Below are 16,344 nucleotides of genomic sequence, written 5' to 3'. Positions count from 1 at the left end.
ATCCATCCCTCCCTCCCTCCCTCTATCCATTCATCCCTCCATCTATCCATCCCTCCCTCCCTCTATCCATTCATCCCTCCATCTATCCATCCTTCCCTCCCTCCCTCTATCCATTCATCCCTCCATCTATCCATCCCTCCCTCCATCTATCCATTCATCCCTCCATCCATCCATCCCTCCAAGACCACTGAAGTGCTTTCTTGCAGAAGTTAACACTGGTCAGACTAGGAAGGCTTTTAGCTGTAATGTAGTTGCTAGAATAAGACATTCCTCATGCTTTTGTTATCTGTTTGCCTTTCAGGACTACAGTAGTAGCAGCAGCTGCCTTCTTGGATGCCTTTCAGAAAGTGGCTGACATGGCTACCAACACACGTGGTAAGCAGATGTAGGCTTAAGGCTTTAGTGCTGACTGAGTTCCGCATGTGATTTTTCACCCTTGGGTGGTTTTACAAGAAGTTACAGCTTAAGTTATTACTACAGGGCTCTTAGCTGGACTGCTTTCCTTAAAAAAAAAAAAAAAAAAAAAAAAAGACAACAAGAAAAAACTTTGAGGGATTGAGGGGTGCCAGGAGAAGAAGCTGTGGAGATTGCCTTAATAAGGGGAATGTGCAATATAATCAAAAGCATGTGAAGAGAGAGGGACTAAAGATTAAAAAAGAAAAAAGCCTAAAATAGCTATCATTTTGCAGTATTTTCTAATTGTTACCTTTAATGGCAGGTTGAGACTGTATTGTTTCTGTCCTTGTATCCCATTTCCATGTCCAAGGTTCTTAATGAATGTCGGCTGAGCCTTGAAATAATTTTTTTTAACCCTTACATGAACTTTCTTTCTTTTTTTTTTTAATTAAATTTTATTAGAAACTTAATAGCCTCAACACTCTGTAATGGGGGAATTGAGTGAACCACACTGACTCCATCTTGTGACTCAGTTTTAGATTGAGCTCAGTTCCCCTTCTGTTCAGTTAAGGGTCTATTCTAATTTCTGTCTGTTGAGAAAACTTTATTCAGTTATGGGAGTTGTAAGAAAATTTTATTGCATTGTTTGAACCTAACCCTGTATGGCTGGGAAGCTGGACCACCTTTACCTGTTGCTTAGAGACCGTTCCCGAAGGATCTAAGTTATGCTGACCAGAAACTCAGTCACCTCCAGAGACTGATGCATCATGGGGTTTTCTCACTCTTTGTACATCTCAAGCAACACATATGTCGTATCTGAAAGCTAGCTTTCATACTGGTCAATCAGTTATTGTTTCTGTGTTCCTTTGATGGCATACCGATACTGGCGTGGGGCACTTTGAGGGAATTGAACCTATTGACATTCTACCTCCTAATTTGGAAAGCTCCTAATCTTTCCTCTAATTAGAAATCAGTTTACCTAATTTTGTATCCTGGTTGTTTCCTTTTAATTAATTGGTCTTGTTTCATTAATTGTTTTTAATGCATAAAAATCTGCCTTTCCTTGTATTCGGGGTCCAGTGCCAAAGCTCAAGAGACCTGGTTCCAATTTTTTATGCAATTGGCAAAATAAATGAATGAATAAATGAATGAATGAATGAACCTATAAATAAATATGCTTGGAAACTCAAACTTTTGTTTCCTTGGTCATTTCATCTTCCACCCTGTATGGTACCATAAATGAGAAATAAAATCCCTAATAAAAAGCACATAAGTTGGATCATTTATATTTCATTGAAAGCAAGAAATAGATAAAGGCTTAAAAATGAATTTGCCCTGACCTCTTTTTTTCCTTCTATTTGTGTACTTTAAAAGTTTCTGCCATTTGTTTGTTTTTAATAGTGATGGCCAAATGCACATCTTTTTCTTCTAAACCTGAATCCTCTGCTTTGTATCACTTTATGCATAGTCGTCATATTTCTTTGTATTCTCTGTAGTCATCATTTTTATGGTTCCATGCTATTCCATTCCATTGATAAAACATGATTGATGCTACCATTTCCCCGCTTTTTGACACATAGATTATTTGTAGTTTTCTGCTTTTATAAATGAAACCACCATGAGTGTTTTTGTAAAGAAGGATCTTTTTATTTTAATAACATCCTTTTTTTATAGGTCGCAAAGACCAAAGAATTTATCAGTTTGTGGCCCAATTGCTAAGAGATGTACTTTTTTGCATTTAGCTAGGCTGGTCTTTGGACACCAGGACACAGTTTGTGACCAGAACCTAAAGCCTTTCCAACATATTGAGATCCACCAAAGGTTGTCCATTGGTGGGATAGTTCTAGAGGCAGGGCCATCTCCCCATCATAATGAGCCATTAGGATAGAGCAGTGCTTAGCATAGAGTCCTGGCAATGAGATCTCAGCATTAAAGAGTAGAATTGTTTGGGTTTTTTTTTTAAATTAGGTTATTTTTCAAAAAAGATGGCATCAATTTACAATTTCTTCAGTAAGGGAATAGAATGTCTCTTTCATGTCATCTTTCCACCCTTCTTAGATTTTAGGGTTTTTAACTCTTGGAAAATTTGAGTTAAGGTGGCTTATACTTTACAGTTATATTTATTTTCATTTCCTGGATTAATAGGGAATTGGAACAATTTTTCAGGTATTCAGAACTTGAGTTTCTTCTTTCTAAAACTGCCCTTTATATCTTTTAAACTATTTTATTCATTGGGGAAATAGGTATTATACTTATGAATTTGTATCACTTCCTTTTAAATTAGGGGTACTTCACCATTTTTTTGTGTTATGGCCCAAATGAAGCCTATGAACAACTACTTCTCAGAATAATGTTTTAAATGCATAAAATAAAATAAGTAGGATGACCAAGGAAACTAATTGTATTGAAATATAGTTTTCAAAATCAAGTTAATAGACTCCTAGATTAAAAACCTGATAAATTCCGATTTTAGTAGATAAGCTTATTATTACTATTCTGCGCCTCCATTCTTTGTTTTCTTTTTCTTATTCATAATTGGTTTTTGTTGTGTAAAACGTTTTCATTTTTATGTAATCAAAGCTATCCCTTTTATCCTTGATAATTTATTCCATTTTTCCATAACAAAACTTTTCCTCTCCACAGTTCAGACAGATATATTATATTTGCTTTTCTTCTTCTTTAAAAATGATTTAAAAAAAATGTTTAGATCACAGTGCCAATTGAAATTTATTGTCACATATGGTCTGAGGTAGGAATCTAAACTCATTTATTCCTCTTCAGTTTCTCCATGGTTTTACTAAATAATCATTTTCTTTTCCTCAACATTTTGCAGTTTGGGATTTTGTAATTCTTAAATTTTTTTTTCATCGATATGCAGTATTAGTAGTTTTTTTTTGTTGCTCTTATGCCCAGAATGTCAGAGGGTCCTGAGAGGTATTCTCTTTTTTCATCTCTTTACTTCGTTTCAGACCTTTGGGATGCTTTACTCCTAGTTGCTTCAGAGGCCTAGTAATGGTGACAGTCTATTTTTAGGTAGTAAATCACAGTGAAAAATTTCTGACTCCTGGGGCATAAAGGATATTGCCTTTTCTGATTGATTTGGCCAGTGTACCTGTAGCAGGTTGCTTACTTCCCTTTTCCATTAACCTACAGATACAGCAGTCTCAGAAAGTTATATGGGATGGTACAAATCCCATTAATGGCAGTACCTTACCTTTTATCAAGCTTTACAATTTTACAGAGTGCTTTCACATACCTTATTTCTTTTGATCCTCAAAAAAGAGGACTTAGTGTGAGAGGGTCAGGACAGATGTTAGCTCCATTTTACATAGGAAGAGATGGAAACTCAGAGAGGCTATGAGTTGCCTGAGGTCATATACCCAGTAAAAGTGGTAAATCCAGAGCTAAAATTAGTCCATTGAATCCTACAGTTCTTCATGTGAGAATGAAAATTTATTTTTCCCAAGAATGCTTACACTTAAGAATACCACTTTATCCCAATTAAATTTCTTTTCTCCCTTTGTGTGCGGGTTCAACTGTGTCTTGAACTTAACACATTGGCTTTCTGATTGTTTGCAGGCCTTAAATGCATTCAAATCCTATCCTTTTTGTGGTTGGTGATAGCATTTGGATCATAATAAAATCAGAGAAAAATTAATTTAAAAATATCATTGTCAAAGAAGAAATTGCCAAAATATGGAACAAAATATGTGAGAGTTTCTGGAGAGATGGCCAGATGATTGGATATTGTCTTAAAAGGTGGTTTTGAAGTCTTCCAAAATAGTAGGTAGGCTGTCTTTGGAGGCAGCTTTGTTCACATGGAGAACTTGAGGGACCCATGATGGTTGTTTGTTGAAGGGAGAGAAGAGGAAACTCAAGATACGAGGTTGATGGTGGATAATGAAATTGAAATGGGCAGCCTGCAGTAGAGGAAGAGAGCAGGTCTCCTGAGATGGTCTTCTAGACAAAAAGAATTCTTCTTCTTTTTTTTTTAATAATAACTTTTTTTTTTTAAACCCTCAACTTCTGTGTATTGGCTCCTTGGTGGAAGAGTGGTAAGGGTGGGCAATGGGGGTCAAGTGACTTGCCCAGGGTCACACAGCCGGGAAGTGTCTGAGGTCAGATTTGAACCTAGGACCTCCCATCTTTAGGCCTGGCTCTCAATCCATGAGCTACCCAGTTACCCCAAAAAGAACTCTTAAATGCTACAACCCTGTACATACTGATGTTACAATTTTTAAAAAATTAAAAATTATTTTTATTTTTTATTTAAATTTATTTTCTAAAATAATATAAATGAATTTACTTAAATTTATTTAAAAATTAATTTTAAAAATTAATTTTATTTTTTAAAAAACTATTTTCCGTGGTTACATGATTCTTTCCCACTTACAATGTTCTCTCTCTCCCGTCATCCCCCATTTCTCTCCCCAAAGCAATTCCACTGGGTTATACTATATATTGATATTTTGAAAGACTATGAAATATTTTTGGTGTAGTTCATTGTCATTATTAATGAAATGGCTCACTTGCGTGGAAAAAAAACTTTCCCTTATTGATGGATTTATATCTTGGTGAATCCCTCCATCGCTTCCCTGTATAAGGAAAAGGGGACCTTTGAGATGACCTAGTCAGTGGATCTCAGAATTAGGACTGAAAGAAACCTGCAGGCCAGCTCTCACATCTCCCTCATTTTTCAGATAAGGAAATAAGGTTGGGGGTGGGGGGGATTGGTAATGTTGCACCCAAGGGTCTTTCATTGTTCCCTTGGAAAAGTGTATTGTTAACAAGAATGGAAGCCTGTTTCCGCTGAGATGGTGAGAAAGATGAGTTAGAACATAGATGAATATACAATAAGTGTAGTTTTTGACTTGACTTTTCATGAGCGTGCCTTACTCAGAAAATGAAGACTGAGGGATTGATTTCAGGCAATTTAAAACTCTACTGGTGGGTTTCATTCATGCATGGAGCAAATAGCTTCCTTTTCCTTTTTGAAAATTTCACCTTGAGAATCTTATTTAAATTAAAAAAAATTCTTTCTCAGTGGAAACTACAGAAGGAAATTTAAACTTATTTTAAAATTGTCTGTCTTCTGGGCAAGTGTTCAACGTTTCAAGATCACAGATCTCTCGGTTTCCAAAATATTAGCATTTTACATAGTTTCCCAAAAGGAAGCAGCAGCACTCCTATACATTTGTGCTTTTTAGCAGATATTGTAGGCTAGATAAATTTATTAAAAAGTAGAGTAATTAGGGAAAAGCTTATTTTTAAAATGAGCTCATTTTAGAGGAAAGCAGATCTTTTCCCCCCTTATAATTACATTCCTTTGGTTAAAGCACTGGAAAATGTGGTCACAGATCACTAATACTTTCATTAAAAAAAATAAAACAATTGGACAAAAATAGCTCCAAACTGGTGCCAGTGTGAATATTTAGTTTAATGAACTAAGAAAGTTGAGTAGTATTTATGTTTTAAGAAGTCTTTAATTTGAAAGGTCTGACAAACATGTTTGTGTGTGTGTGTGTGTGTGTGTGTGTGTGTGTGTCTGTCTGTCTGTCTGTCTGTCTGTCTGTCTTTCCCCTTGGTTAAATTTGAATTTCTGGATGGATATAAAATTATAGCTGTAATATAAAAGCACATCTCAGATGAGACCAGATAGACAAATATAGCAAAAGTACTTCAAAAGCCTTAAAGTGCTGTGTAAATATCAGCTTTTCATTTTAAAAAAAATTTCTTTGTTACCATTTATTTTTTAATATATAATATAGCATAATATGTATCAGATTATTATTATGTCATCAGCTCAAGAACCTGCCATTTTGGGGGGGCAGGAAGTTTCTCCACTGGTAGGAATTGTAACCTATCAGTAACTTGAAGTCTTACAGTGTTGACTAAGGCTCAAATTAGTTGGGATTATGTAGTAAGAGTCAGAGATGAGACTTGAACCCAGATCTTCTTGCTCACAAATCTAGCCTTTTGCCCTGCTGCCTTTTCTTTAAACTATTGGCTTATTGTATGCATATGGTATTGGTTATTGGCCATGAAAAAAAGTAGATTTGGGGCTGTCCAGAGATCCCGATGGCAAATATTTTTGCATCTTGAGCTCCAGACTTTGCAAAATGCAGTTTCAAATTCTTCTTCTTTTTTTTTTTTAACTAAACCCTTAACTTCTGTGCAATGGCTCCTTGGTGGAAGAGTGGCAAAGGTGGGCAATGGGGGTCAAGTGACTTGTCCAGGATCACACAGCTGGGAAGTGTTTGAGGCTGGATTTGAACCTAGGACCTCCCATCTCTAGGCCTGGCTCTCAATCCACTGAGATTCCCAGCTGCCCTCAAATTCTTAATGGAGAAAAATTTCTCACCTCCACTTATGGAGAGATGACCTGACTGAAGTTGTCAGAATGGGCACCCTGGAATCTTTGGGAACTTCTGTTTTATGGTAAGCAGTATGTTTTATTTTAAGACTGGGATGGAGCAGACTAAAGCTCTTTCTCAATCATCTGTAGCCTTTCTTGGCTACTGGCTAATTGCCTGTATCAGTATTGTCTTTGAAGAATAAGATATTCTGTGGTTTTTGCTTTTGTTTTTTATATGGATATGGAATTACTTCTGTGGCTCAAAAAATAATTCAGCATCTCTGGGATGTTTAGGAACATGACATCACAATTTTCTAAAAGTCAAATATTTATCAAATCATTTTAAATATTAAGATAAGAGTAAAATGGATTTTAAACAGACTAGAATTGTTTTGTATAAGTGGTATTTTAATAGAAAAATTTTGGATAGTAAAGTACTTATTTTCATTAGTCTTATGCGAGGCACATTATTTCTCCCTATCCTCCAATTTTACAACTTAGCGTTCATGTTAAATTAGTTCTTAACTAAAATAATTGTGCTTGTGTTAACTTTGTGTTAAGGAGTAGATTTACATTCCAAGAAATTTTAGTGTAAATATCTTTATTTCTGTTTGAGTTTACATTTGTGTTTTTAAAAGTCTTTCATGGGGACAGCGAGGTGGCTCAGTGGATAGAGAGCCAGGTCTGGAGATGGGATGGCCCTTGGGTTTAATTTGGCCTCAGACTTTTTATGGCAGTGTGGCCCTGGGCAAGTCACTTAACTCCCATTGCCTAGCCCTTACCTTTCTTCTACTTTAGAATCAGTACTGAGTCTGAGATGGAAGGTAAGAGTTAAAAAAAAAAAAAAGTCTTTAATTTGAAAGGTCTGAAGAATAGGCATGTAGACATATAATGTGAAATCCTCTTTCTAGACATTATACCCATGTGTACTGTGGGTTTTAAAATATTGTAGCCTGGGGAACTGCATCCCCCAGGGTGACCCAAGGGTCCCTCCCCTCACTTCCTAGCATGGGATTTGTCTTGAATGGACCAATCCCTTGCTAGGGAGGGACCAAGCCTCCCCTACTTCTAGGCACAGGATTGGTCTATATAAGGTCCAATCCCACACCAAGGAGGTGCCTTTGAATCTAACTAAATTGAGTTTTAGGGGGATAGTCAATTTCAGGCTAGGGAACCCCTGTATTTTTTTCTTTAAATAAAGTTTTTGTGAGTGTGATATCATCATACCTATTACATGTACACACATGTATAAAACCTCTCATTCTAGACATAATATTCATATATGTGTATATATTTATAGATATAAAATTTCTATCGTATGTATATGAGCATGTTTATATGTAATAAATAAAAATTTTCTCATTCTAGACACAATACTGGTGGGTGTATATATTAATATTTACATATTATATATTAAATGTTAAATTCCCTTCTTTCTAGACATTATACTTTTGTGTATATGTGTCTATATATACATGTATGTATATAAAAATGAAATTTCCCCCCTTCCAGGCACTATATTCCATATTTCATGTTTTCTTTTCCTTTAGAATGTGAGCTCCTTGAACGTAGGGACTATGGATTTGCTTTTTCTTTGTATCATCAGCTCACCTGGTCCTTTGGCCTCCTGGTTATTCTACTGGCATCTCAAATGCAGCATTTTCCAAACTTAATGCCCACCCCCCAACAACCCTCCTCCTAACTTTTTCTATGGATGGTATCGCCATCTTCTCAGTCACCTAAATCTGAAAATGGAATCATCTTTGATTCTTCCTCCTTCTTTGCCTGGTCTGCATCTGGAACATGAACAATTCCTCTTGATTATACCTCTACAATATATCTATCTTGTGTCGGCCCCTTCCAGATGACCAGCAGCAGTCTGCCTATGGGCTGAGCCATTGGAATGCCCTCCTGACGAGGTGCCCTCTCTCCAGTATGAACTCTCCTCAGTCTTCAGCCCTTCCTTCTTCCCCAGCAGCTGGAGCCATCTTACTAATACACAGATAATCTCATGATCCAAAACCTTCAGGAGCTCCCTATTGCCTATCAGAAAAATGGAAGTTCTTCCAGCTTATCTCCTTTTTTTTTTTAAGCTTATCTTGTAAGGCCTTGTGAAGATCTGGCTCCAACCAGCCTTTCCTGCTTTATTGCCTACTTCTCTGCTTCACATATTGCACCTTTCAGCTGCACACAGGTATTTATTTCAGTGTTATGCAATGTTCTCCTGCCTCATGTAGGCTGTTCCTTAACCTTGGAATGCACCTCTCCCTTGTGTGTTTGTAGAAAATGTTCTTTCTTCTAAGGTTCAGCTCAGGGGCCTCCTTTTCCATGAAACCTTCCTTCATCTACCCACTTGAACATAGGTTGTTCTTCCTGAAGTTTTCCTAGAACACCTTGTCTGAATCTTTTATCTCCTCTGTTCTATTTTCTCCTGTATTGTACCTGTCCACATGAACCTCCCTTCCCCCAGGCAGCTTAAGGCCCTGGCACAATTTGGCTCCATTCTACCTCCTAGCCTTATTTCTTAGTACATCCCCTAAGGCACACTGTGTTCCAGTCTGGATTAGGAGCCTTTCCCCAGTTTCATCCATTTCCCTCTTAAAAGCTAGCCCAGAGAACTGAACACAGTGCTCTAAATGTTGGCCGATGATGAACATGGGATGAGGGCCTGCAGCTGCCCTAATTCTAGATTCTGTGGTTTTATGAATGCTACCTAAAATGACATTCATTTTTTTTCTCCCAGCAGTTCTGCCACATTATCAAGTCTTAACAAGCTCAAACCTCCAAGTTTTTTGGTGGGAACTGCTAAGTCTGATTCTGCTTCCCCCAATAACCTTCAGTTCTGTACTTAGACATTTCACTGTAAATTCTAAAGATATTTGCATGAAGCATCTCTTGCCCCTCAAGGAATGTACAGCGAGAAGTCTTATGAAAAACTAATTCAAGAATTAAACAATTTAGCCCAGAGCTAGCCACTCTACTTCAAAGAATGAGTGTTAGCAAATAGAACATTAATTGAATGCTAAGAAGATATCCATTTTAAGAGAGTGGCCATATATATTTAAATAGATAATGTTTCAGGCCTGTTTTTCAATTAAAATACATGATTCTTGATTAATGATGATATCAAGACAGGGAAGGCAAAAAGAAGTTGGTGTTCCTAATGAGTAATTTGGTCAGCAAATATTTTAGATTAATAGCCAGTTGAATTCCATTCAACAAGGATTTATTTATTTGTTTATTTTAAAGCTGTTACCTTCTGTCTTACTTTAATAAGTCCTGAATATCAGGCAAAAGAGTGGTCAGGGCTAGACTATTGGTGTTAAGTGACTTGCCCAGGGCCCAGGACCTATGATTTCATTGCCTTAGGAAACAGGGAAGGAAGGAAGGAAGGAAGGAAGGAAGGAAGGAAGGAAGGAAGGAAGGAAGGAAGGGTCATACTATTCTCTAGGAGCATCAGCAAAAAAGGTATAGAAACTTTTTTTTAAAGAGAGGGAAAAGGTAGCTATGGTTTAGAAGACTCCCATCTATGAAATCATTTTACTTAGTTCAGTGGGTTTTACAAGTATAGAATCAGGGTACCTTGGCCTCCTGAGAAACTATGATGAAATTCTTCTATAATTTTAGTCCTTTACAAATTGATTCCAAAGAGAATCCTTGATTCCTAGCAAACAACCGGGCATAAGAGCTGACAAGGGAGGCAGCTGACTAAGGGGCAATAGATGAAGGGGAAAACTCAAAGACAATAAGGGAAAGTAGTTTTAATGCCCTAAAACTCTTCTTGGCCCCAGGCAATCCTAAGTGTCAACCTGGTAGCAAGAGGGGAGGGGAAAGGGATGATTTTTAAACCTTGCCTAAGGTGACAAATGCCTAGGTCAGTGAAATCGAATGCTGACAGTTCTCTGGAGTTCCATGTAACCAAGGTCTCCCTTAGTCAAATTAATGCTAATTGTTCTGAGTCATCTTGGAAAAGTCATCTCAGGAAAGTAATCATGTTCAATGCTGAAAAACACTCCTTTGTGGTCCAGAGACCTGGTTTCTAAGGTTCTAATTTGCCAGGCTCACTAACTTGGTGAGTTAAAAAATAACTTGCAAATCTCAGAACCTCAGTTTACTCATCTGCAAAAATGGAGATTAAAAAATACACACAGTACCCTACATCTTCTAAAATTATAATGAAGATTATACAAGATAATGGAAACCTTAAAACATTAAATAAATGCAGGCTACTATTGTTATTAATAATTATTTTCAATTCTGTTAGTAGGGAAGTATTTTAAAAATATTTTAATTGGTATTTCTTGATGTGGAATTATGGATAAAGAGCTGACCTCGGAGGCAGAAAAACCCAGGTTCCAGTCCTGCTTGCAACAGACAATGATTTTGTGATCCTGGGCAAGTCATTTATCTTTAAGAGTCTTAGAAAACTCCAAGAAGAGGCAGAGAGATAAAATGCATAGAGTAACAGATGTGGGAATCAGAAATATTTAGGTTCAAATCCCACTGTTGACAATACTATGTATGTGACCCTTGACCTTGGTTATACGGAGCTCCCCAGCATGTCCCCCTCAGTTTCCTCACCTGTAAAATGGACTAGTTGCCCTTTAAGTTTCTTTCCAGCTTAAAATGATGCCATCATGATTCTGAATTATAGAGAAGGTGCCAACCTGCATTTATAAAGGAAGTTTTCTGATCCAGAAGTCCCCAATACGAATAGAATCTCAGGTTTCATCATTCTCCTCACCATTTGTTCTTGTATCATTTCTAAATATATCCTTTCCCTTTCCCTCCTTTGTAACAAAGAATAAACACAAAGGGCGCCTATTTCTGATAGTATTGGCAATATTTCACACCCATAATCCCCTTCCTCCTCAAAGAAAGCAAGCACAATTTTTACTAGTAAAATATGATTCAAATGTTATTAGGTTTTTGTTTTCACAGGTAAACACAGTCTGACTTTTAAGCTTTCCTCTATATGTACGCATACAAAGCCAAAATGGTACCCAGCCAAAAAACTAATAGCATCTGCAGCCCAAGACACACTTGGAAAGTGAAACTTATCAGTCACTTAGCCCACAATGAAAAGAACGTCCCAAATGTGCAGTGGGGCTGCGGGGCTGCAGGAACTTTATAGGGAGATGTGAGTTTGGTAGGGGCTGCCTGTCATGGGGGAAATGGCAGCAGGGGCATGGACAGGATGACTGATGACAGACTGACTTACAGATCAGATACCGCTGGACCATAAAGACACTTCAAAAATAATGGGATGCACAAACGGCCTGGCTGTTTGCACAGAGATGGAAATGTCGAGAAAGGGATTGTCAATTCTGATTTCTAAGGAGGTTTGCTCATGTGAATAAGCAATCATTTCTCCATAACGCACATCATTCAAAAAGCATGAGAACCTATACACAAGATTCGCTCCAATTCTGAAATTGTGGATTTTCCCATTTCAGAGAGAAAAAAATCCTTCCAAACAGAATTAGAAGACTCCAGAAACTCGTTCTTTCTGCATGGATACCTCAACGCCTGTGTGTGTGTGTGTGTGTGTGTGTGTGTGTGTGTGTGTGTGTGTGTGTGTGTGTGTGTGTCCCGTTAGATTGTGAGCTCCTTGAGGACAGGGACACTCTTTTGCCTCCTTTTTACTACTTCCTTTTACTACTAAATGCTTTGCTCAGTGTCTGACACACAGGTGTTCAATCGTGTCTGATTCTTGGTGGCTCCACTTGGAACTTTCTTGGCAAAGATATTGGAGAAGTTTGCCTTTTCCTTCTCCAGCTCATTTTACAGATGAGGAAACTGAGGCCAAAAGGGTTGCATGACTTGACCAGGGTCACCTGGCTAGAAAAGTATCTTGAGGACAGAATTGATTCTAGCTCCAGAACCCTGTCCACTCTTATCACTTGGCTGCCCTCCCGTGCACACAGCACACAGTAGGCACTGAGTATGTACTTCCTGGTGGATTATAATTTGAAAGCCTCCTACCCATTCTACAGGGTTTGTACAGCACTTCACCATTTAAACAGTGTAGCAGTTGCCATTCCTGGAAAACGATACCTCATCCATTTGCCATAAGGCCCAGGATAGACAGCTTGGAATGCCTCCTAGCTCTGGCAGGAGGGCAAACTCACACGACGTACAGCGTAGGATTTAACTGGGGCTGCATCCCAACACACCACAGCAAACTTCCAAAGAAGCGGTGACTCACTAAGCCAGCTGATTTCAAGACTTCAATAAAGAGATCCATTACTCAACCACCAACATTTTTTTTTAATTTAGTAAACACAACAATTCTTGGAAGTTCTTGAATATTTTTTTTTTCTGTCAATCTGAAGTTACACAAATGGGCTAATTGGATTCACTCACTTCTGTGCTTTTATGGAGGGAGTTGTAGCTCCCATCTACATGGTGCTTTAAGGTTCCCAACACACTTTCTTTATGCCAGTCCTAGAGTCAGAGGAGTTCTGTATAAGGGAATTATTATTCCCTTGTTCTGAGAAGGAGGTCTTCCTAGTCACAAAACAAATAGGTGCCTCAGGAACAATCTGAATTGAGATCTTCAAGGGTGAAAGTGAAATAATTAAATAATTAGTTAGTCCATTAATCTGGAGAGATGGAAATGCTGAGAAAGGGATTGTCAATTCTGATTTCTAAACCAAAACAAAAGACAAAAACAAAACAAACAAAAAAGGTGGGGATCAAATTGTTGGCAGTCTAGATCTCCAAATCCTATTTTGGAGATCTATTTAAGAAACTATTAAGAGATACTTCAGATCCCTCCAGGGAGGTTCCCAAACTGTTTTAAATGCAGGATCTCAGAACTGATATATGACACATCAGCTTTGTTGGGGGACAAGTGTAAGAGGGAATGTGAACAGGATGCCAAAAGACTAAGGGTCCTGGACATGGAGGGAGCAAAGCAGACAACTTAAATAGTTTGGGTTTGTTTTTACTGAGTTTTTAATCTCCTGGAGCCTCTCACAGGCCAGTTGTCTCCTGAAAAGTCAGCCTATTATAGGGGAGGTAACCCACCAGGAGAGAATGGTAGGTGAGGCTGGCACTTGGAGGTTGCCACAAATAACCTCACGTGAAAGACTGTCATGGGACAATTGTACTGGATTTTTGTTCATTGCAGGAGACTTTAAATGAGAAATGGTCCATAGTATAGCGAAGAAAAGCATGTGCAACCCTAATGTGTAACCCCTCTGTTTAATGTCAGAATCCACATCCCAAAGCCCCCAGTTTACCATCCCACCTTGAGCACCTCCAGCAGTGACTTAGAGCTGATGCAGAACTTTATGCTTATCTCATCCAAATGCCTCATTTTGCTAAGTGGCTTGTTAAAGTGGCAAACGACAAGGATTTAAAATCAAGTCCCCCAATTTTACATTCAATACTCTTTCCATGGGTCAACATTTCCTGTCAAAGGTTGGTCACCCCCAAATGTATGTGCACTGGGAGAGGAGGCAGATTTTCCTGACTCTAGGTACAAGCCCACACTTTCCTCTGCCACACCAGTTTGGGTTGGATGAGTTGGCCCTTGAATTTCCTTCCAACTTTGCCTATGAAAGTTCTTCTTTTCGTATTAGAAGAGAGATAATGGGGGGCAGCTGGGTAGTTCAGTGGATTGAGAGTCAGACCTAGAGATGGGAGGTCCTAGGTTCAAGTCTGACCTCAGACACTTCCCAGCTGTGTGACCCTGGGCAAGTCACTTGACCCTCATTGCCTAGGCCTTACCACTCTTCTGCCCTGGAGCCAATACACAGTATTGACTCCAAGACAGAAGGTAAGGGTTTTAAAAAAAAAAAAAAAAAGAGAAGAGAGACAATGTCAAGAAAGGAATGCAAGCGAATATAAAATCACAGAAGCATGGGAGACCTGTTGGAAAAATACTACTACTTTCTAATTCGGTGATATTCCAATGATAGTTCTTGGGCCCCAAAGAATCCTCATTCCTGTCAAGCTAACATACCACTAAAAATTCAACTGAAGAGTCAGACATAAAATAGTCATTTAGCAGTTTTAAAGGGAGTAGTAAGGAAAAATGATGAGAAGATCAACAATTTCTATATCAGAATATATTGCCAACTTTATACCTTATACCTTACATGGACACTTCTCTCAAAGGCACCCAGTTCCAAGACCATTTTCTCTATCTCTGAGCACTTTTTCAGCACCCCCCCCCCAATTTTAAAAATATTTGTATGGGTAATTTATCACCTGCCCCTTGGTACTTTATTCTAAAATGAGACAAAAGGAATTTTTTCATGCATGTTGATTTGAAGGGGAAATTTTTTTTAGAAGCAATTAGAACCCCCACCACATTTAGCCATCTGCATTTATCTCTGCATATCTCACTCTCCTCAACACACTATGACACACAGGGTTGTCCTTTATAGTTGTGGACAAAATTATAGAGAACTTGGAGCTATCTTCAGCAGTACCTGACTGCAGAGAGGGAAAAACCACAGTGTTAAACAAGGCTGCCTTGTGTTTTTTGTTGTTGTTTTTTTTCAGGAATATCAGAGGATCTGGAGCTGGATGAGATCTAGGAAATTATCCACCCCCTTCTTTTTACAGAGGAACTCAAGGAAACAGAATTGACTTGACCGTGATTACACAAGTAATAATAAATAGCAGATCAAGCCCTTTCAGGGAGACTAAACCTGGGGATTCCCAGGCCAAGTCAATTCTCTCGCTGCTCAGCATCACCTGGGGGAAGAGGGATAGTTTAAATGAACAAATAGATCAGCCAGCATTTATTAAGCACCTACTATGGACCAGACACTGCAATAGGAGGAAAAGTTACAAAAGAGGTGTGTGTGTGTGTTCGTGTGTATTCAAGCCCTTAAAAAGCTTACATTTGGCTTGAAGGAGAAGGCTTCAATTTGCCACACCAATAGCTTGGTTCAGAATAAGGACAAAAGGTGAAATGTAACTGGGTAGGGTTGAAGGGCAAATACTGATTAGTTCTCCCTGACTCCCACAGTCAAGAAGCACTTGTTATTTTGAAGCAAAAGGAGGGAGGAAGAGAACAACAAAAAAAGGAAATTATAAAATATTTTTCTTGATTTTTTTTTCTAAAAATGGGTATATGTAAAACAATATGGTGAGCTGAGTTTGGGCAAAGCCAAAAAGCGAGTACTTCTCGACTTCTAAGTTAGAATCATCTAACACCCACCACTCTAAAAAATAAAATAAAATGGGTCTTGGCCTCATCAATTGGCACACTATAAAGTGCTGAGCCTTGAATCTGATAGACCTGAGTTCAAATCTGACCTCAGACACTTACTAGCTGTATACCCCTGGGCAAGTGACTTAACACTAAGCCTCATTTTCTTCATCTGTAAAATGGGGATGAGAATAGCGCCAACTCCCAGGATGGTTGTGAGAATTAAATTGGATATTTGCAAAGCAACTAACACAGCATCTGGCACATAGTAGAAACCTAAAGAATATTTGTTTCCTTCCTCTCTCCCTAGAGGCAGCTAGGTGATGATGAAGCTAGGCTTATTGGACCTGGAATCAAGAAGACAAACCTGATACTTATTAGCTGTGTGACTGGGAAAAGTCACTAAATCTAAGTTTCTCTC

At 38.2% G+C, this 16,344-nt stretch overlaps 1 protein-coding gene across 12 annotated transcripts in view; it reads left to right on the top strand.

Annotated features, from left to right (window-relative positions):
- The window catches only part of MTSS1 (MTSS I-BAR domain containing 1), a 250,052-nt gene that overhangs the window by 44,725 nt on the left and 188,983 nt on the right, over nt 1-16,344 (top strand). For all 12 annotated transcript variants that reach the window (XM_044669124.1, XM_044669075.1, XM_044669103.1 and 9 more), the window contains exon 3: nt 302-375. In XM_044669124.1, coding sequence (XP_044525059.1) covers nt 302-375 — 74 coding nt within the window. The remainder of the gene's footprint in view (nt 1-301; nt 376-16,344) is intronic.

Source organism: Gracilinanus agilis, chromosome 1, assembly GCF_016433145.1.
Source record: "Gracilinanus agilis isolate LMUSP501 chromosome 1, AgileGrace, whole genome shotgun sequence".
NCBI lineage: Eukaryota > Metazoa > Chordata > Mammalia > Didelphimorphia > Didelphidae > Gracilinanus > Gracilinanus agilis.
The sequence above is the reverse complement of the archived record's forward strand: the minus strand, read 5'-3'. Positions and strand labels throughout refer to the sequence as shown.